This window comes from Panthera onca, chromosome B2, assembly GCF_046562875.1.
Source record: "Panthera onca isolate mPanOnc1 chromosome B2, mPanOnc1 haplotype 2, whole genome shotgun sequence".
In the NCBI taxonomy this organism is placed as follows: Eukaryota; Metazoa; Chordata; class Mammalia; order Carnivora; family Felidae; genus Panthera; species Panthera onca.
In genome coordinates, this window is record NC_138343.1 from 149,519,217 (window position 1) to 149,539,629 (window position 20,413).

The 20,413-nt window shown below is 56.5% G+C and overlaps 1 protein-coding gene across 3 annotated transcripts in view; it reads left to right on the plus strand.

Annotated features, from left to right (window-relative positions):
- Positions 1-4,575: 4,575 nt before the first annotated feature.
- KIF25 (kinesin family member 25) overlaps positions 4,576-20,413 on the plus strand; it is a 45,161-nt gene continuing 29,323 nt past the window's right edge. For 2 of the 3 annotated variants that reach the window (XM_081795794.1, XM_081795795.1), the window contains exons 1-3: positions 4,577-4,690; positions 12,839-12,904; positions 18,697-18,819. In XM_081795794.1, the coding sequence (XP_081651920.1) occupies positions 4,616-4,690; positions 12,839-12,904; positions 18,697-18,819 (264 nt within the window). In that variant the 5' untranslated portion in view covers positions 4,577-4,615. Of the gene's footprint in view, positions 4,691-12,838; positions 12,905-18,696; positions 18,820-20,413 lie in introns of all 3 variants that reach the window. The other variant, XM_081795796.1, reaches the window with a different exon arrangement.

The following is a 20,413-nucleotide window of genomic DNA, read 5'->3' on the forward strand; positions in this document are numbered from 1 at the left end:
TCTGTTGTTGTAATCGTGCTGGCAAAGATTACATTTGTCATCTCAGCCTCTGCCTCCTACCTGTGTGTCCTACTCATTAAACAGTCAGCAAGCATCATCTCTGTGTCAGATGGGGAGTCCGGCATGTGGGGGACGCTCTTTTCCTGAGCGCACAGACTCTAACGGAGACTGCAGGCCGCCCCGAGATCGGTTCCCCCCGCCTGTGGCTTTCACCCGGCTCATGGGCAGACCCAGACCCAGACCAGCGGTCACAGGGACTCTGCACACCAGGTGCTTAGGGAATTGTGTGGACCGGTGGCGAGGACCCGCCTGGGGTGGCTCCGGGAGGGTGCACGGTCGCCAAAGCACCCAGGCCCGGCTCTGCTGCACCACCCCTCTCCCCCTGTGGCCCCAGAGCCCCTGCCTCTGTGTCCCGGGGGCAGGTGGGCTGAGGGGGCGTGCCAGGACTTCAGGAAGGGCTGTCGGCAGAAACGGTGTGGATCTTTTTAGGACCGTCTGCCTACCTACGTACTGGAGTGCTAGTGTCTGCTTGTGGTGTATTTTCGTGCCCAAAACGGTGCTCTGAGGTTTGAGAGGACGGAAAGTCCGTTGGTCTCCAGGACCTGAGTGCTGCTCGCGAAAGGAACGCTTCTAACCTGCAGACTGTCTGCACCGCACGGGGTTCTAGGGGGCCGTTGGAACGGGATTCCTCTGCTCCGTTGCTTGGGAAACGGATTTGAAAGACTTTTACTTGGACCTCTAGGGAAACGCGGAGCCACAGCAAAGTCTCAGGGCCCCACTTCCGCTGCAGAAGGGGCCCTCACGGGAAACAGGTGCCAAGTGACGGGTCTCAGTACAGTATTCGTGCAGTTTATTCTAAGTCACGGCGCCCCAGCAGATGTACGTTCAACTCCAAAGCGGGATTTAAAAACCAATGTCTTACACAGTTTATTGAACAAATACAATCCGTGAGTGCCCGCCCTGTGTCAGTCACTGTGACACTGGTTCCAAGTATCCCAAAGCAGCTGCAGGAAGACAGACATGGTTCACAAATTGTCCACAGAAGGTGAACAGGGCGCTTAGAGGCCTTGACGGAAGGACCCGGTCTAGCTTGTTGGTGGAGGACCCTTGGAGAAAAGGACTTGCCCTCTTGAGACAAAGGACTGGTCCCCGCGGGAGGATCCCCGGGGCAGAGAGGTTGCTGCAGGCAGATAGCAGGTGCGAGATGGGGCACTGGGGCCGGGGGGGGTGGTGGCAGGAGGTAGGTCTGAAACATGGAAAGATGTGCAGTCTTCGTGCCCCTTTCCTGCAGGCCTCCAAGGGTGGCTTGGTCGCATGTGGAGAAAGCACAGGAAGGAAGGTCCTGTGTGCACTGAGGGGCACACGGCCCTTGGCCGACAGCGGGGCCCGGCTGCGGGGCACAGGCACGGCATGGGGGTGCGGGGTAGATCACAGAGGTGCCCAAAGGCGAGGCAGGAAGCCAGTGCCAACGGCTTCGACCAACCTGGAACGGTGACTTTCAGATCATGCTTTCACATGTTTGCTGGATTGAGCCTTGGTCTTCCTGCTCTTCTAAGCCTCGTGTTGTGTTCTTTTGCGGAGATGGCAGATGGCCAGGTCTGAACCGGGGACAGCGGGTCCAACTTCACCTTGGAATTGTTAAGAATAACACAAAACGTTAGCACGAACAACAGCAAACAGGAGACCTGGAAGACAGTGGGTTAGCTGCACAGCTCTATAGTCCTGCCTCCCCAGGTTCCGCCCTGGGGACAGGCCCCCGGATGGAAGGCCGGCTTGTCTGAGGAGAACACAGACGCGTCCTAACAGCATTTCCCGGCAGGAGGGAAAGAGGAGTGCAGGGTCTGGGCTCCCTGACGGCCGCCCGGGTTCCAAGTTTGCTTGCAGGGTTCCTGAGATCCTTCCGGCAGCTGTGGACACCGGTCCAGACACGGACTCCGGATGCAGTGCGTGACGCCTTTAACTGCACCTGCCTCTCCTCTCGGTCATCTGGGATGTGTTGGTTCGTTGTTTCACGATCTTTAATGTACTGAAAGTCATGGCTGAAGGAAGGCCGCACTGTGCCGCCTGCTTCCGCCACAAGTTCAGGCAGGATGCTCTCTTGGAAAGAGTTCATCTCCGCTGGTGACAGAAGCATCGTGGGTTGCAGGCAGCAGCAGAGGAGTCAAGGGCGAGGAGACTGCCGGTGGCAGAAACGCACAGGGGGCTCCTCAGCGCGGGGCTCCGGCCACTGAGGGGCACCGGCTCGTCGCGTGCCGCTGACCTAGGTAGCCCCGGCGGTGTCCTCTGCCCAGGGGTGCGCCGTCCACGGGCCTCTGGTGGCCTCAGGCGGAGCACACGGTGGCCCTCGGCCGGGCTGCCAGGGAAGCGGATGGGAGACCATCAGTGGCCCCATCGGGCTGCTGGTAAGAGAGCCTGACCTGGACGGCGCTCAAACACTCTCCTCGGGCACCACTGGGATTTGGGGAGGAGGCCCCCATGTGGCCCGGGGGTGCACCGTCCCTGGAGTCACCCGCATGGGGACCAGATTCTGGCTGCGGGGAGGCTCCCCCGCCTCGGCAAGGGCTGCAGGGAGCCCAGTGGAAGGGTGTCCCGAGTGGTATCGGTCAGCAAGGCCGGGACACATTCGCCAAGTTCTGTGTTCCCTGTCACACCACATCACTTCTGTCATTGCGTCCCTGCTGCCCGGGTCTCTCCTGAATCGTGGGCCCTGGGACCCGAGGCGGAGTCGTCTCCCTGTCACTGCGGCTTCTACTCAGAGTAGGATCGCTGTATCACGTGTGCATGGCACATACACGCATCATACGTGGTGCACGTGTGCACATTACATGCGTGCCGACAGGTGGCCCCGGTGGCCTCACCAGCCCCCAGGAGCGAAGAGAGTCCTCGTATCCGACCAGGATGTTTGCTGCTGTGAACCCCAACTCAGTGGTCTGTCTGTCTCTGATTTCTCAGGTCTAGGCAGCCTGTTCTGACCAACGTGCTGTGGAAGGAGGATGCGGCTTATTCACAACGTCCTCGTCATCGCCTGTTCTTTCTGATTCATTGACTCAGGCAACAGATAATTGGCCTGAGTTCCTAAATGTGCCAAACGTTGTAGCTGCTGTAGGCCCAGCGGCTGCTGTCTTTGGAGCTCTGGATCTCCTCCGGTGACAGTGACGCCAGATAACTGTTCCATGTGAGCAATCCCAAGAGCCGGGTGCCAGGGGAAGGACGTGGGTCCCGTCCATATGGGATGGTTTTGATCGAGCCCTGAACGAGCATCCAGAGGGCCAGAGAGGCGGAGGCAGTGATGTGGAAGTGTGCTTGGCCCCCCCCAGGAACAGCAAGGAGGTCACTGATCCTCCAGCCAAGTGGGCAGGGAGGGGGAGGGAGGGGGCAGAGGAGGAGCAGGGGTGCGTAGGCCGTCCTGAGCGCCTGGTTTTTACCTAATGGAGAAGCGGAGGGGAGGGAACGTCCGACTGACGTGTCACCCACCGTGTAGGTGACCGGCCAAGGGGCTGGTGCCATCACTACGGTGAGCCCAGAAGGACTTGTCCGTGGTGGCATGTGGGGTGACGGGAGGAGTGGATGGCAAGGTGTGGGTCCCGGTGGGCGAGGAGTGCAGGTGCACCAGAAGTCGGGCAGAGCCGGGAGGGGTTGGGGATTGTGGGGACGCCCCCGGGTGGCGCCTGCAGGCAGTGTGACCTACGTACAGGTCGGGAACTCGAGGGAGGGGGGCAAGCCGGACACAGGATCGGGGCATCATCAGGGTACAGATGGCATTCAATGCTGTGAGAGGAGACTGGCAGAGAAGACGGGAAGAAGTGCCCTCGGACGGAGGACAAGAGGCCAGTGCCCGAGAACCAAGTTAGTTTTTCAAGAAGCAGGGACAGACCAACTGTGCCTGGGACCACTGGACCTGCCATGCAGCCGTCCTCTGCCACCCTCCCAGGGCGCGGGGCGGGGCGGGAGCAGTGCAGAGGAGGGGAGGAGGGGAGGAGGGGAGGAGGGTGGGCCCGGGGCAGGGCGGGAGCAGTGCACCTGCCCAGCAGTGCCAGGGAGGGCGGGAAGGGCTGGAGCAGGGCACGCGGGGAGCAGGGCAGGGGAGGGCGGGAGGACGGGCCGCGGCAGGGCTGCGGAGGAGAAGGGGAGGGCTCGGCCTGGAGCCTCCCTGTCCAAGCACAGGTGGTGCGCCCGCCCCTGCGCCGCGGCTTCACCCCGGGGTGCTCCCCCTGCTCCGGTGCTGCCGCCCCTCTCCCCGCCTCCCTGCAGCGGTTCGGGGCCCCGAGCGGCGCCCGCTGGCCTCTTCCTGTGCCTGTCCCCTGGCTCCTGTCCCCAGTGGGCTCCACAGGCCCTCCTCTCCCCGCAGACATTCCTGTGGGGAAGGGAGCCACACTCGTTGGGCGGACGCAAAATTACAGGACCAGCGGGAAGGGCTGTGTACCCGCGGGAGGCTGTAATTTACATGGGGTCTGGAACACCCACCGTATCCAGTAAATAGTCTTGCAGTGTAGCCGCTCCCCTCCCTGGCCCCTCCCCCGGTCCCGTGACCCCGTCGCCATGGAAACCACGGGGTGGGGGGGGGGCGCAAACGCCCGCGCACGCGCAGCAGGTGGGCTGAGGCCTGGGCCCGGCGATGCCGGCGGCGATGGGCGGACGCTGGGGGCGCTTCTGGGAGCAGCGGGCCCGGCAGCTGCAGCGGCAGGTGCAGGTGAGCAGGTGCCGGGAGCGCAGCTGCGGCCCCGCCTGCAGCCCCACCCCCTCCCGCCCCTGAGCCTTGGGGGCGGGGGCCAGCGAGGGACAGTTGGGGTGGCGGCGCCCCAAGACTGCCCGGGACGGAGGCTCCCGCCATCTTCCACCTTCTGCTGTGTAGGGTGCGAGGTCCTTCCTCGTCTGCCCTCCCGGCTCGGTACCCCAGCCCGGCCCCCGACCCCCGCGCGCCCCACCCTCCTCTGAGGCCCCTCTCCGTGACTTGTCGAGGGGCTACTATGTACCGTGCTGAATTCGGGGGTACAGTGCTTAAGCGACCACACACCTGACCTTTCTGTTCCCTGCTCTCGGAGTATAGGTGGAATAAAGGAGGAAATAGTCACAAAATAAACGTAAACCACCAAAGTGGGCCCATGATGACGCTAAGGAGGGGACACACCCAGTCCTACAGGGGCTTGTAATGCAACCCTGGCCGGATGTGGGGGTCCAGGACCGTCTCCCCGTGAGCAGAGGTGGAGCGGGGTTCTCCTGAGATGGGAGGCCGCCATCTGGCAGTGCGTTGAGGGTCGAGGACAGAACTGTCCCCAAAGAGGAACAGCCTCGCAGTGGCGTGTGGCCGCGGGGCTGGCGTTGGGCAGAGCCTGGGGGAGGCTGCTGGCTGGGGCTGAGGCGGGAGGGGGGCACCCGTGCAGCATGAAGCAGGACTAGAGATGTTCTTTATCTTGAGGGCCCCGAAGGGCTATCGAAGATATTTTGAGGGAGGGAGGAAGCAGTTAGATCCATATTTTGAAAATGTCACTCAAAACATCCCTTGTAGCGAGTGGCCCCGCAAGGGCGAGCGTGCAGTTGTGAGGGCCGAGTTCGAAGTCGCAGGCAGGACTTCTGGGTGGCAGGATGAGGGCCTCTGTGAACCCACTCCCGAAAAACAAGCCAACAGGTGAGGGTCGCGGCAAAATGGTGTAGTGCCCCCCGAAGTTGCCCAAACAGCATCTGCCAAAGGAAGCAACGATTATTCGAGAAACCTGCTAAAAACCTCTGGAAGCACAGAAAAAGTCTGAGGCCCCTTGCCTCACACCGCCCAAGCTCAGCCCGGCAGAAGGTCCACTCTGGGCGAGTGTGGCAGGAAGACGGGGCTTCCCCTCTCCTCGGCCTCCGACGACGGGTCGCCATATCTCACCAGTCTGGACGGGCCACCGGACAGTCGAGGAAGCTAAGTTCCTGGCTGACTGTGGCGGAGGCTGGGGGCCTCCCTCCTCCCACGGAGCTTCCGCTCCTATCATGGAGGCCTTGCTCCAGAACAGAGGCCGGGGCACTGGGGCTCCAGTCCCTCTTCCCCAGCTCCAGAAGCACAAAGGTTTCATGGCGAGAGAGCAAGCCAGGAGCCCAGAGGCCACAGGCCTCCCGGTGCGCAGAGGGCTGATGTTCATCTCTGGAGATTTCGCTCAGGGCGAGAGGCAGCCCATGAGACAGAGCTCTGAAGCTCTTCCCACAGGAACTGACTTCATCTGAACCGCTCTGGTGAGGTTCAGAAGCAAGAATCTTCTTAATTACGAGCACTTACCAGTTGGCTTGGGCGCCATAACCAAGTACCACACACCAGGTGGTTCAAACCACAGCAGTCGACTCCCCCCGGTTCTGGAGGCCGGGAGTCCAAGAGCAAGGTGTTGGTGCTGGTTTCTCCTAAGGCCTCTCCCCTCGGCTTGTGTGTGGCTGCCTTCTGTGGTGTGATCTCATGGTCTTTCCTCTGTGCATGGGTACCCCTGCAGTCCCTCTCTGGGCCCTCTCTGGGCGCCCAGTCACACTGGATTAGAGCCCACGCCAACGGCCTCATTTCAACTCAATCGCCTCTTCCCGGGCTCTGTCTCCAGATACAGCCACACTCTGAGGCCCTGGGCTTGGGAGTCCGACACGTGAATTCGAGGGGAATACAGCCCATAACAAGCAGCAAGCTGACAGGCCACCTAGCTCACACCAGTCTAAGAAGAGTCTGAGGTTGTGCCAGATCTCACAAATGGGCTTCCCAAAGTATCCCTGCCCCAGTTTAATTGGAGCAGACAGTGGAGAAAGTCACGCCCCAGGCCATTGTTGAAGACAAGCAATCGAGAGATCAGGGAGAGGTTAACACGGAGCCCTGCTTCAAAACTGCTGTCTCCGGTGCAGGTGCCGCGTGGCCGTGTACGTGTCCAAAGCTGTGTCCTTCTAGGAGCTACACCAAGGCTTCCTGCTGAGGGGGAAACAGACTTCCCTAGAGAAACCGAGCTGAGTCACTCAACAAAGCACACAAACAGCAACAAAAACAACCTTCAGGTGGGGGAAAGGCGTCACTATCTAAAGTTTCTGCCATATATTTCCTAAAATGTCTGGTTTTCAACAAAAAGAAATTATAAGACATGAAAGAAACAGGGAAGTGAGACTCATCCGCGGGGGGAGGGGGGACAGACAACAAGAACCGCCATTGGGAAGCCCGGTGTTGGCATTAATAAGACGACAAGGCAGTCATTGTGTGAACATACAAATATGCTCAAGGGACTAAACGAAACCGCATTATAGAGGTGAGGGAAAATATGATGATTTCTCATCAGATAAAAAATGTCAATAAAAGGATAGAAAAGACTTATTAAAAAAAAAATTGTAATCCTGGAGTTGAAAGTAGCTGAAATGAGGACATTCCCCAGAGGACTCAAGAGTAGATTTGAATGGACAAAAAAGAAAAAAAAAAAAAAAAAAAGAATCAGCAAACTTTTAGCTTGGTAGAAATTATGCAATCCTAAGAACAGAGGGAAAAACAGAAGGAAGGAAAGTGGAATCTGTTGGTGCAAAGCGTGTAGGCACACCAACATACACACGTCACAGGGGCACCAGGAGGGGAGAGCGAGAAAGCACAAGAAATATTCAAAGAAATAATTGCTCGAACTCCCCAAATGTGTTGAAATTTGGCATACGTAGAAGAAGCTTCATGGACTTCAATTAGGATAACCACGAAGAGATCCACACCCACATGCATCGTAGTGAAAACACCGAAAGAGAAGACCAGGGAGGGAAGAATGACTCATCAAGTCAATCCACAAGCAGACTCTCAGCAGCAGCAGGGGCCGTGGGGTGATGCACTCAAAGTGCTGAAAGACAAATTCTGTCAACTAAAAATATTATATCCAGCAAAACTGTCTTTCAGAAATGAAGGCAAAATAAAAGTTTTCCCAGATAAACAAAGTCAGACAAAATTCGTTGCTAGAAGCCTTGCCTGATTAAGAGACATTGAAGGAGGTTCCTCAGGCTGAAAGCAAGTCCCTGTCCCTGCCCCAGAAACACAGATCCACAAAGAATGCCAGCAAAGACAGTCACGTAGTTATAAAAGGATAAAGGTGTATTTTTCTTGTTTTCTTCACTGATTTAAAATAAGTAATTGTATAAAACTACAGACGTGTAATTGTGTCATTGAAACTATAACTTGTAGAAACGTAATATGTTTGACAGAAGTGGCACAAAGGAGGTGGATGGGGACAAAGTTTTGCGAGAATAGGGCAATGACACCAGATGGTAGTTTGAATCCACAGGACCAGGTGAACCTGGTGGTTCATCACAGTGAAGAAGGCCAGCACAACAAACCCTGCAAGTCTACTGTCCCTTCTCTTCTCAGATTCTTTAATGAGCATGAGATTATGTAAAGCAGCAATGATAGCACTGGACTGTCACATATATGAATGTGATGTGTGATGGTACCAACCCAACAGATGGAACAGGGGAGTTCAGCTATAGCAGGAGCGTCTCTGTACCTCACCAGGCCCTGACTGTCCCTGTGAGGTACACTCTCCCACCTGGCCAGACCCTGACTGTCCCTGTGGGGCGGACTCTTCCAGTTTCAAAGTGTAGGGTGAGCTTTTGAGAAACCACGAAGAAAACTGTTCAAAAACTAATGGAAAATGTCATTGAAGAAATTAACATTTTATGCTAGAAAATATCCAGTTACGGCAAAAGAAGTCAGCAAAAGAGGAACAATCAAAACGTGAGGCACATAGAAAATGAACAAGTGAAATGTTGGTACAAACCTACATCAGCAGCCTTCAATGTGAGTGGACAAGACATCAATCAAAAGGCAGGCACTGTCCGGCTGGATAAGAAGCGAGTTCAAACTACATGCTGTCTGTCTACAGGGACATGCTTTACATTCAAAGATACAAATAGCTTGTAAGCAAAAGGATGGAAAAAGGTACATTATGCCACCATTAGCTACAAGAAGACTGAGTGACTGTACTAATATTAGACAAAATAGACTTTAAGATGACATAAATGTCACTACAAATAAAGAGGAACATTTGATAATGACAGAAGTGTAACTCCATCAGAAAGATAGGAAACGTATATGTGCACCTAACAACATGGCCCTAAAATGGACAGAATTGAGGACACAAAGTAGCAATTGAAAAATAATGGCTGCAGACGTCAACCCTCCCCTTTCAGTAATGGACAAACCGGACAGGGGACTGGCCAGGAGACAGACAACTTGAACAACACTACTGAACCAACTCAATCAGGCGGACGTCCACAGAACACCCTGCCCACACAGCAGGAGGACACATGACCTCAAGTGCACGTGGCACAGGCCCTCTGGGTTAGACAATGTACTGGGCCACAGAGGAAGCCTGCATACACATAAAAGGATAAAGATCATAGACGGTATGTTTTCCGGTTACAATAGAGGGAAGTTAGAAATTAATAACAAAAAAAAATTTAGGAAATTCACAAATATGGGAAAATTGAATAAGATACTTTTAAATTATAGTAGATCAAAGAAGAAATCACAAATGAGGTCAGGGAACATTTTGAGAGGAATGAAGATGAGGGTACCACCCAGCAAAGTTTGTGGGATGCAGCCAAGGCAGCACTTTGAGGAACAGTCGTGGACGCAAACACCTACACTAAAAAAGAAGCTAGCTCGCCAATCAATTACCTAAACACCCACCTCAGGACACGGGATAAAGCAGAGGAAGCAACACCGAGCACCAGCAGAAGAAAGCCACAATAAAGACCAGAGCAGAAACAACTGAAATAGAGCATGGCAAACTATAGGGAAAGTCAACAGAACCAGAAGCTGGCTGTTTGCAAAGATGAACAAAATTAACAAACCCTTAGTTTGACTGAAAAGAAGACTCAAATTAACGAAACCAAGAATTAAGGACAAGGCATTGCTACCAACTTCACAAAAATAAAAAGGAAGTCAGGAACATGCTGTGGACAGCACTGCTGATGATTTCACCAGGGTGAGTTGGTCAAATTCCCAGAGTCACAGATCACCGAAACCGATTCAGGAACTAGAGGATGTGAGCACAACTGTAATGCATGCTGAGGTTAAGTTAGGAATCCGAAATCTCACAAAGTAAACCCCGGGCCCAGATGGTTTCCCTGGTGAGTTGTACCAAACGTGTGAAGAGAAATGAACACCAGTCCTCCATGAACTCTTTGGAAAAATAGAAAGGAGGGAACATTTCCATGCGCCAACACTTACCTGATGTCAAAACCCATGCAGACGTCACAAGAAAACTGCAGAGCAATGTCTCTTAAGGATGCAGATGTAAACCTCTTCAAAAAATACCGGCAAACTGAATCCGGTGGTATACGAAAAGGACATACACCCTGACCAAGTGGGAATCATGCCAGGAATGGCCTAGCATTCCAAGGTCGGTTAACGTCACAGACCGAATCAACAGAATGAAGGACAAACCCCACGATCATTTCGATAGGTCCAAAAACACGCTTTTGACAAAATATTACTTCACTTCGTGATAAAAACACTCAGCCGGCTCCTCAACCTGATAAAGGATGTCCCCGAAACCCCCCTGCTGACACACATAACATGAGAGGAGCAAGACAAACGTGTCCTTTCACATCTGTTCACCGTCTCCCCGGAGGTGCTAGTCAGGGTATTCAGGCAAGAGAACGAAAGGAAAAGGGGTCTGTACCAGAAAGGAGGAAATAAGACTGTTTCTGTCTGCAGATGATCTCGTATATAGAAAATCCTAAGGAATCCACCAAAAAAACAACGCTCCTGGCACTAGTGAGTGATTTCAGCAAGATTGGAGGATATGAGATCCATATGCAAAAAAGTCTGTTGTGTTTCTATTTCATAGCAATGAAAAGACAAAAATGAAATTAAGAAAACCGTTCCACTTACAAGATAGTCAAAGATGATAAAATGCTTTGGAAGAAATTTAACCCAAGAATAGCAAGCCTTGAACCCTGAAAACGATAGTCAACATCATTGGCGATCAGGGCAATACAGATCAAGTGGCAATGATACGCCCCGGTGGCTGTAATCAAAGAGACAGATGGAAGTATCTCGAGGGTGTGGAAAATGGAATTCTCATACACGGCTGGTGGGACCGTGCAGGGAAGACAGTCTGGAAGTTCCTCAACATGCTAACCGGTTCCGGTCCTAGGCATGTGCTCAAGTGAAGGGGAACCGTGAAGGGGAACCGCGTGTCCGCACAAAACACTCGTTTAGGAATGTCACAGCAGCACTATTTCTAACAGCCAGAAAGTGGAAACAACCCAAATGTCCTTCAAGTGATGAATGGGTAAATAAATGTGGTCTAGCTTCACGATCTAATATTGTCAGGCAATAAAAAAAATGAAATTCTGATGCCGCAACATGGTTCAGCCTTGAGAGCGTGATGACCAGGGAAAGAAGCCGGTCACGAGGGACTGCATATCATATGATTCCGTTGATGCAAAATGTCCAGAGTTGGCAAATCTGTAGACTGAAAGTAGATTCATGCTTTCCTAGAGCTGGATCGGGGTACGTGGGGGGGGGATGGGGTTTCTTTTGGGGTAGCAGATATACTGTGACGTAATTTTGGCGACGTGGCACAATGTGAGTGCACTCAACGCCGAGGACTTGTGCATGTCAGGCGGGTTGCTCGCGTTTAAGGGAATTACATCTCCATAAAGCTAGTCGGGGTGGCATCTTAGAATCGAGTGGACTTTCGTGGAAACACTCCATAGGTTTTCTTCAAGAGGTAAAATCAACTGAGCGTGGTAGCAGAAGGTCTAGACGACACCCAGGTTTCCGGTTTCATAACCCGTCACAAAGAGATTGACCTAAACTGGTCACAGTTCTCTGTGGGCTGTGAGTCACGGGGCATGGGGAGGGACCCCCCACAGAAGGGACCGCGGCACGTGAGCTGCCTTCCCGGACCCCTTGCTTTCCTGACCACCAAGGCCTCCAGCTGCTGGCTTTCCCAGCATTCAGTGTAAAAAGCTAGTATTTAAACTTCTCTGCCTGAAACCCTGCAGGCAAAACCCAGCCTCTTCCCTGCCATCCCTCCTCCCAGACCACACCCTCCCTGCCCCCCTCATCCTCCCCTCCCCGTCCCTCTGCCCCTTAACTTACCAAACTCATTCCCACCTGAGGGCCTTTGCTCAGACTTTCCCCTTGGCCCTGGGTTTCCTCGCTGGCCCTCCTCCCCCTCTCTGAACCCCCGTCGCTGTTTTAGCTGTGACGGGGCTGCTGCACCCCCCCCCCAGCCACACACTGGCCCTTACACACTAGGATGGGAGCCCCACGCCCGATGGGTTCACTGCTGTATCCATGGCACCCCGACATGTGCCTGGCATGTGACAGACTTCTAACAGATATCTTTTAAATAAATGAATTAGTAAAAGGAAAGAGGGGTGCCTGGCTGGCTCAGCGGGTAGAACGTGTGACTCTTGATCTCAGGGTCGTGAGTTCAAGTTCAAGCCCCACGTTGGGCATGGAGCCTACTGGGGAAAAAAAAAAAATTGAAAGAGAAGCCGATTTTGGTGAGCAGAAGCCTTACAGAGGTGCCTTCCAGATCTGTGCATATAGGTCACCTGAGCTCTTGTTAAATGTAGATTCTGATGGATTTAGGGGGGGCTTTTCAGCAGTTTGAGGTATGATGTATGTGCCCTGATGCAGGATTCGGTGCCCCCAGCAAGCCCCTGGCTTCTGGGGACCACACTTGGAATGGGGGTCGCAGACATGGGGTGCGGGGCCCCCACTCCAGCCGACCTCCCCCCACAGTGCTTCACTGAGGCAGGCGCTGGCTTCCTTCCCCAGTGTTCTCAGGATGGAAGTGTGTACTGATGAGTGTCATTTAAACTGATAATGTCCTGTTTTGGTCCTCGGTTTTAGGCCAAAGAAGAGTGGATAGTTGATCTGGAAACAGAAAATGCAGTTCTCCACCTGAGGCTGGCACAGGTAACACACGCCCGCGTCCGCAGCGCCAGGGGCTCAGGGCCGCCGTCCGGGCCTTCCCTCCCGTTGGCTGAGCCGGTGGGACTGTCTCCCCCATGACTACACGAGGTTCCACTCCCGTCTCTCCCCACGCTCTCGAGCATGTAGTGAGGAGCAAGTTCATGGTGCGTGTGATTTTCCAAACAGCTTCGCTGAGGTGCGACTTGCAGGCGGTAACTTCACCCACACAGTTGTGTTCAGTAAAGAGCGGTTGCCCAGCACCGTGACGCCATGCGCCCCAAAGCCCGCGGTGCCGCTTGACCCCATATCCCATCCTGCCACCTCCTGGACCGGCCCTGCCATCCTGGGATAGACGCCCGCGTGACTCAGCCCAGACTGCGTACCTCACCGAAAGGAAGAACCGTCCCTCAAAGATGCCTCTGCCCGCTTTTCCTGCTGGTTTGCTCCTAGAAGGGAAGGAGAACAATGGCGAGCGTTTGGGGGTCTCTGTCCACACTGTTCTCGCCCAGTGCACCGCTGCAGCCTTTGGGAGACCCTGGTGGGCCCCGTGTGCCATCCCCGTCCTTGTAGGAGGAGAAGACCCGTGAGGAGAAGCAGGGACGTTTGCAGACGCTGACCGTGAGGACTGGGGTGACACAGCCAGGCCCCCCGGGTGGCCGCAGGAGAGGTGGGAGGACCACGCCCCAGAGCCTCTGCCGGAATGTGGCCGTGCTCCCCGGGATTCTGGCCTCTGGGACCGAGAGAGGACGCATTTCTGTTGTCTTCAGTCTCCCTGTTGGCGGCGATCTGTCACAGAGGCAAGTTTAGAAAACTAACGCACTTGCGAGGTCCTCATCTGTGAATTCCGACCCCTTCAGAATTCTCCCCGGAGGCTCAGGCAGAATCAGGTCTCCGGGCTCTTGACACTCCTTGAACAACCCTGTCAAGTTTCCCTGGACAAAAATGAGTCGCACTAAATTGTGCCTTCATTTACGGCTGCTCCTGCTGCCTCTTGAATGAAGGACTGATTTATTTGTTCACGCACCAGCCACGCCTGTGCGCGTGAACGGTCACGGCAGCGAGCAGCCTGTCTGAGCCTGCGCCCCGAGGAGCCACGTCTCCCCTGCGTCCCACCATGGCCCCCCGGGTCCAGGGACCTGCCCGCACAAGGCGGGTGAGGCCAGTATCCGCGGGCAACGCCCTTGCCCTCTTCTGCTGCAGGAGCCCCCTGTAGCCGCAGCAGCTGGAGCTCTAGAGAAACTTCCAGCCCCGAGTGGAGGCCGCGAAGCCGGAGCACGGAGCAGGTGGGGTCGCGGAGGTTCACCAGCTTTTGTTGGCGAGGGTCGCCGCAAAGCACTAAAGGATTCTCCAAGCACCGTTTGGGTGAAATTAACTTTTTTTTTTTTTTTTTTTTTTTTTACATTTACGATTGTTGGGCACAGAATGTCAGTTACATAAACCTGACGACTTTTTTTGGCATTTGTGTGCTTAAGTCCCTCTTCGTCATTTTTGATGATGATGAAACAGAAAATCTTCATTTCTGCGGCCCCCACGTCCCGCTGGCTCACCTGCAGGTGGCGGGGTGACTGGGATGACAGAGGGCAGCGTGGGTCCGCGTGGTGAGTCAGGTGCACACGGGACCCTGCCGGGAACCGTCTTCTGTTGGATTGCCAAGTCCCTGTGCAGACAGTGGCTGCTCACGGCTCCTGTTTTCGGCGTCTCCCTCGCCCCACGTGAGTTGGATCCCATCCCTCGTGTGGGGTGCTTGGGCTTCTCCCACGTTACCCCCCAATCTCCCGGAGGCTCGCGGCTTCCACCTGTTTCTCCAAAACCAGACCAGCCCCGGAAGCCGGTCAGCCCGCCTCCCAGTACCAAGTGCTCAGTGACTCTACGTCGTGCTCCTCTGGATCACCGTGGTGCTCACCGTCAGTGCCAGGGAGGGACTTTAGAACACAGGCTTCGGTATTGACTGTGCCTCACTTTTCTTCCAGAGGATCTGAGCCTTCTGCGTCTCGGGCCTTTACTTTGCTTCGGTTTCAAGGGATGGAAGCAGGTAGCCCCCAGAGCCCCTGCTCTCCCAGCTGTCTGCAGTCTCTGCCCACATGCGCCCGGCACCCGTCGCATGTAATGCAGCATCCGCCGCGGGCACCTGTTCTCCGACGTCTTCATAATCCCGCTGACGCTGACGGACGGGCTCCCTGAGCTTCCCTGCTTTGCAGATTCTCTGCCTCACTTGTTCACACTTCTGAATGTTTCCCGTCCACAAGTAACGGACTCTCCAGCCTAAGCAGTGGCCCTTCCCAGCCGCCACCTCTGTGGCCGCTCCCCGTCGCACACACCGCTAGGGCGTCCGCGCTGCTCCTGGGGAAGGAGACGGACGTGCTTGGTGCAGGGTCACGAGCGTCCCAGCCTGAAGCTTGGGCGGAAAGAACACACTCATGCTCGCAGTTTGGAGTCGAGGGAAGACGCCGGCTTCAACAACACACAGTGCAGGCCCAGAGTGGCGCTGTGACGGCACGGACCCACGACGACGCGCAGAGGTCCCTCCCCAGAGGTACACACAGACCGCATCTCCGGCATTCACGAAAGGACGGGATGGAATGACCTTGAAAGTTGACAGAACTCTCGTTCCCCTCCGCTTCCGCATGGATATTTTTGACAGAACGTTTCCTTGCTTCGCAGGTAGTGGGTGGAACCCGATCTGCGGCTCCCTGAGGCCCCACTGAGCAAACGGGCCAAATTAAAACCACCATCTGGTTTATTCTACTTCCTTTCTGTCACCAGAGGCGGAATCAGTGCCTCAATAACTATTTGCTGAGAGCAGTGCCTTGAACGTGCACGTCGTGTTTCTCTGGAGCTCATCTCTGTGAGGGAAGGACACCGAGGCAAAGTTTGACGGGCACGGCGTTCAGAACCGGGGATCTGCAGGGCGGGCTCCCCGCCGGGGCCCAGAGACTGCCAGCCTCTGCCCAGCTGACGGCAAGGTTGCCTGTATGATGTGCTGTAGAAGCATCGTTAGAACAGTCACACCCCAGCAGAGGTGTGTTTGGCAACAGAGAAAGATCTTATAGAAGTTCAAGCGAAGAGAGTCGTTGGAAGATCAATCAGCCAGAACCAGGAGGACCCAACACCGCTGTTCATTGTGCGTTTCGCTCAGGGATTGCGTTTTGCTGGATACGGCAGGAAGAGAGGACGGGGGGGGGGAGGGCTGTCCAGGGCCAGGTGCTGGTGGCATCCACAAGTATGCCTGTGGTCCCGCTTTCCTCCTCTGCCAGCACCCACCGTCCATGTCCTGGACAAAGGGGGCTGTGTGCTGCTGAGAGCAGCCGGTGTCTCCTGCTTCCGCGGTGGCTGCTGGGGCTCCAGCTGTCCCAGCCAAGGCCAGACGCTGGGAAGGAGGAGTCAGGCAGACGAGGGAACACACCCAACACGTCCGCCACGTCTGTCCGTCCGTCTGTCTTTAAGTCGTTGCTCAGAAATCCTACCCAGTGACTTGTGCTGGGTCACATGGACATCCTACCTGCCAGAGACCCAGGGAAACGTTGCTTTTGGTGGGACGTTGGTGAATGGGGGTGTAATCGTACAGGAGGGGGCACTGAATGGCAGCAGGCCACCGGCGGCCTCCGCCGGGCTAGCAGCCGACGTTCGCACGGAAAGCTGAGCAACACTGGAATCTGTTTCTCCTTCGGGGATAGTTCGGTGCCCGGACCCGTCCCCGCAGAAGTTCGGGCAGAGCTGGTTTCAGGGCCGTCCCCGGCAGCTTCTCGTGTTGGGGTCCTGCTAATTGTGGCCGTGACAACGGACTCCTGTTTCTCTCCTGGGTCTGGTTCTCCCTTAGAAACCGTAGACATTCTGCGAGCCTGAGTCTGTGTGGTGACGGACCCACACGAGGCGTGTTTTGTCCCTGCGTGTATGCACACACCGAGTCACCAGGCTGTGCACTGAGGCCGGTGCACGGTGATCCAGCAGCTGTAGCTTGGGGACGGCCGATTCCCTCCCGGGGAGCCCTCCCTGAAGCTCAGCCTGGAGCGGACGCCCCCCGGGAGCGACCCGTCCCAGGGGGTGGCTGCATCTCCGCTGGGTCCCCTGCTCCTCTCGGTGGCCCCGGCCAGGTCCCATCTGAACCCGCAGGCCCAGGCGCCTCTGGCCCGCAGCCGGCTGGCTCTCCGTCCCCGCCCCGCCCCCGGGCCTGGGCTCCTGGCTGTCCTGCCGGCAGCAATCTTAGGACCTCTCCTCACTCGCCACCCACATTTGCAGACCTTGCTCTGGGATTCCAGCCCCCCTCTTGCGCGCACCCGGGTCTCTGGCTCCGGGGGCCTGTCGAGTCCGCCACCTTTGGGGCGCCACGCTCCGTGCATCGCACCGTGGGCCTTCCCGTGGGCACTGTGCTGCCGGAGGCTGGTGTGCAAACAGGAATGTAGGTTACCACCCAGTGCGGTCTCTGCCGGGGTCTCCGTGCTGCCCTGCAATCTGAACCCCCAGTCAGCGGAAAAGCTGTCCCCACGTGCCCGCTGTCCCAGCACTCGCAGAGGATCTCCTGGTGCCCGGCAGGTGCACCCGCCCCCTGCCCCCTGCCCCCTGCCCCCTGCACACAGCGGCTTCCCCTGCTCTGCCCGCAGGGGCGCCTGGCTCAGCACACCCTCCGCGCAGGGTGGGGCCCCACCCTCCTGACCCCTGGGACCCCTGACCCTGGATGCTCGATGATGCTCGGCGGTGCAGGTCCTCGGGGGCGCCATCGCATGCCTGGCCAGTCGTGGCACAGGCCTCCTCGAAGCAGCTGGTGCTCCCGCTAGTTCCTCCTCTGGCGGACAGTGTCCCGCCCGCTCTCTGCGCCGTCCCCAGTCTAGGACAGATGCCCCCGAGCCCCGCATCCACCCCAGAGGCCCCCTGGGCCTCCTCCTCGCTGCGGGGACCTGCGTCGGTGACCCGCGTGTCCTGCTTCCTCCCCTGTGCTCCCCCCAAACAGAGCAGCGAGCTCCTGGAATGAAGGGACCCTTATCCCTGCGTCCCGCGGCTTCCGAGCTGTGCATCTTCGGGTTTGCACACGGGACAAATGTACCCGTTATGTAGGTGATGCAGTTCTGCGCATTCTCGCCGGCCTGGCCGTCCATTTTCTGTGTCTGGGAGGCCTGGCTGAGGCCCTGGGGGGCAGGCCGCCCACAGTGTCTCCTGGCTGCAGGGACTCGGTGGGACGCAGAAGCACTCCAGCAGGTGCCGTGGGAGACGCAGCAAACGCCCGATCGTGTCGCCTCCGGCTCAGGCCCCAGTGCCGCTCCTCCCCAGCCACCCTGCCCCGGCCACAACCACGGGGCACGCCCTGTCTTGTCCCCCCCTACCCCCTGCATCATCTCCCAGCCGAGCCAGGCTGTCCCCGACTGTGTCCCCGGCTGTGTCCCCGAGTGGGTCCTGACTCATCCTCTCCGTCCCCCGTGATGGTCCCCTCACTCTCTCCTGCTCCACGGAGCTCCCAGCTCCTTCTACACAAGTATCTGTTGGGAAAATCTGAAGAACCCGCCCAGACGGTGACCCTGTCCCTGACCCGTCCCCCTCGCCGTTCTCTCCGTCGCTGCGTCGCCGGACCGCCTGGGCCTGCGCCTGCCGCACGCTCACGCCCTCAGCTCGGCCGCCCTGTGCCCGGTCCCCACGCGGTCCACCTGCGCGGCCGCTCGGGGTGGGTTCCCTCTGCGGCAAGGGCGGTGCCCCTGCTAGCGCGTGGGGCGCGGCCGGCAAGCCGTGAGCATCCTCCCCTCGGAGAAAACGCATCCAGTCCAGCGTGCTGAGACGCCGAATCCCTTTTTGTGTTTTCCACACACCAGTACCAAGGAGCGGCTGGACAGAGTGGAAGTGCGTCTGCAGGGCTGTGCTCCCCGTGCGGCCCGCGGGCCCGGCTGCCGAGAAGCCCCCACGCGGCCCTGCTCCGGCTCCGCCCGGTGATTCAGGTAGGAGCCCCCGCCCCGCGGCCGCGTTCGCTTGTGTTCTGGTGAAACTGTGGATGTTATGCCGGTCCAAATAGGTCCACTTTTCTCCTTTTGTTCCTGTTCATTTATTGGGGGGAGGGGCACAGGGAGGGGAGAGAATCTTAAGCAGGCTCTACCCTCAGTGCGGAGCCCGAGGCCGGGCCCGATCCCACTGATGACGGAACCAAAGGCAAGAGAAATGTGGCTGAAATGCAATCTCCTTACGGCTCGCAGCCCGCTGACACGTGAAGCACGCAGAGCGTGACCGTCCTCAAGGAACTCACGCTGCCTTGGTGCTCACGTCTCGTTAAAGGCGAACAGTAACCTTATCTGCACAGCAGCCAGCCCCTCACAGTTCTGGAAGCCACCTTCAACCCCTATGTCCCCTTCCCCCTCGCACCACAAACTAGGAAGTATGTCATCAGTCACTCCTCATGACCCCAGTGCCAGTCTGCCTGCCCACGGGTCCCGTCCCCGTGCTATAATAAAATCGCCTTTTTGCACCAAAAACGTCTCACGCCTTTCTTAGCCATTCGCTCATGAAACCCACTTCAGATCTCATCATCATGACCCTGGGGACCGAGACCTGAGCCAAAATCAAGAGTCATGCACTCGGCCAACTGAGCCACCCAGGTGCCCCGAAAATAGATCTGCTCAAGAAGCCGTCTTTTCACGAAGCAAAGCTTCTCAGTTAGGAGATGCAGGTTTTCCGTTACAGCCTGCTGATCTGGCCTTCGCGAGGTTGCAGAAGCATCACTGCGTTCATAACCTGCTGTGAGGGTCTTCGGCTGGGGGTCCCGCCCTCCACCCCGCTACCTGCTGGGTAGAGCGAGGACTTCCGCACCCAAGGGCGCCCGGACTGGGCTCCTGAGCAGAGACAGGAGGGAAGAACACCGTGTGGCCGTGAGACGGGCCGTGAGAACCGCTGTCGGCCGCTCTGTATGCCAGAGTCAGAGTCGTCCTCCTGTTTATTTTAACGTCAAAGGGTAGAGAAGTGCTTTGTCCAGGTCAGGCTAAACAGGGCGAGTGTCGCTGCCATCCCGTGGACGCAGCCCCTGTGGAACGGCCGGGGCGTCTGGGAAGAGAAGTGCACGCTGGCACCTGCCCAGGGTGAGAGTGCGGGGGTGTATTTTTATACCATCGTCCGGTTGGGAGTATTGTTCACCTTTTGTTATAAACAGTGTGACCTGGGTGAAAGAAGGAAAAAAAAAAAAAGATCATTATTGCAACAACAAGAATGCCATCTGCAAACACAATTAGTCTGCCCTTAGAGGTTTCTTTTTCCGGCCCATGCACGGCGTCAGTGCCTGCAGAACAGATTTATATAAATTAATTCTTTGCGCTCTCATCGCTGAGTGAAACGGACCCATCTTTGACTATCGTGCGTAACTCTACCTGCGTTCCATGTAATAAAATACCGTAATTCAATTTAGTGTTGACATTTTAGCAGAACGTTTCCCAAACGTATGGGAACACTCTCCACGTTACAGAAAAGGAAGGTTTAACGGAACAAACGACTCTATCTCGGGTCAGCTACGATCTCGCGATTCCTTCCGTAGGAGATGTTAAGCTGCAG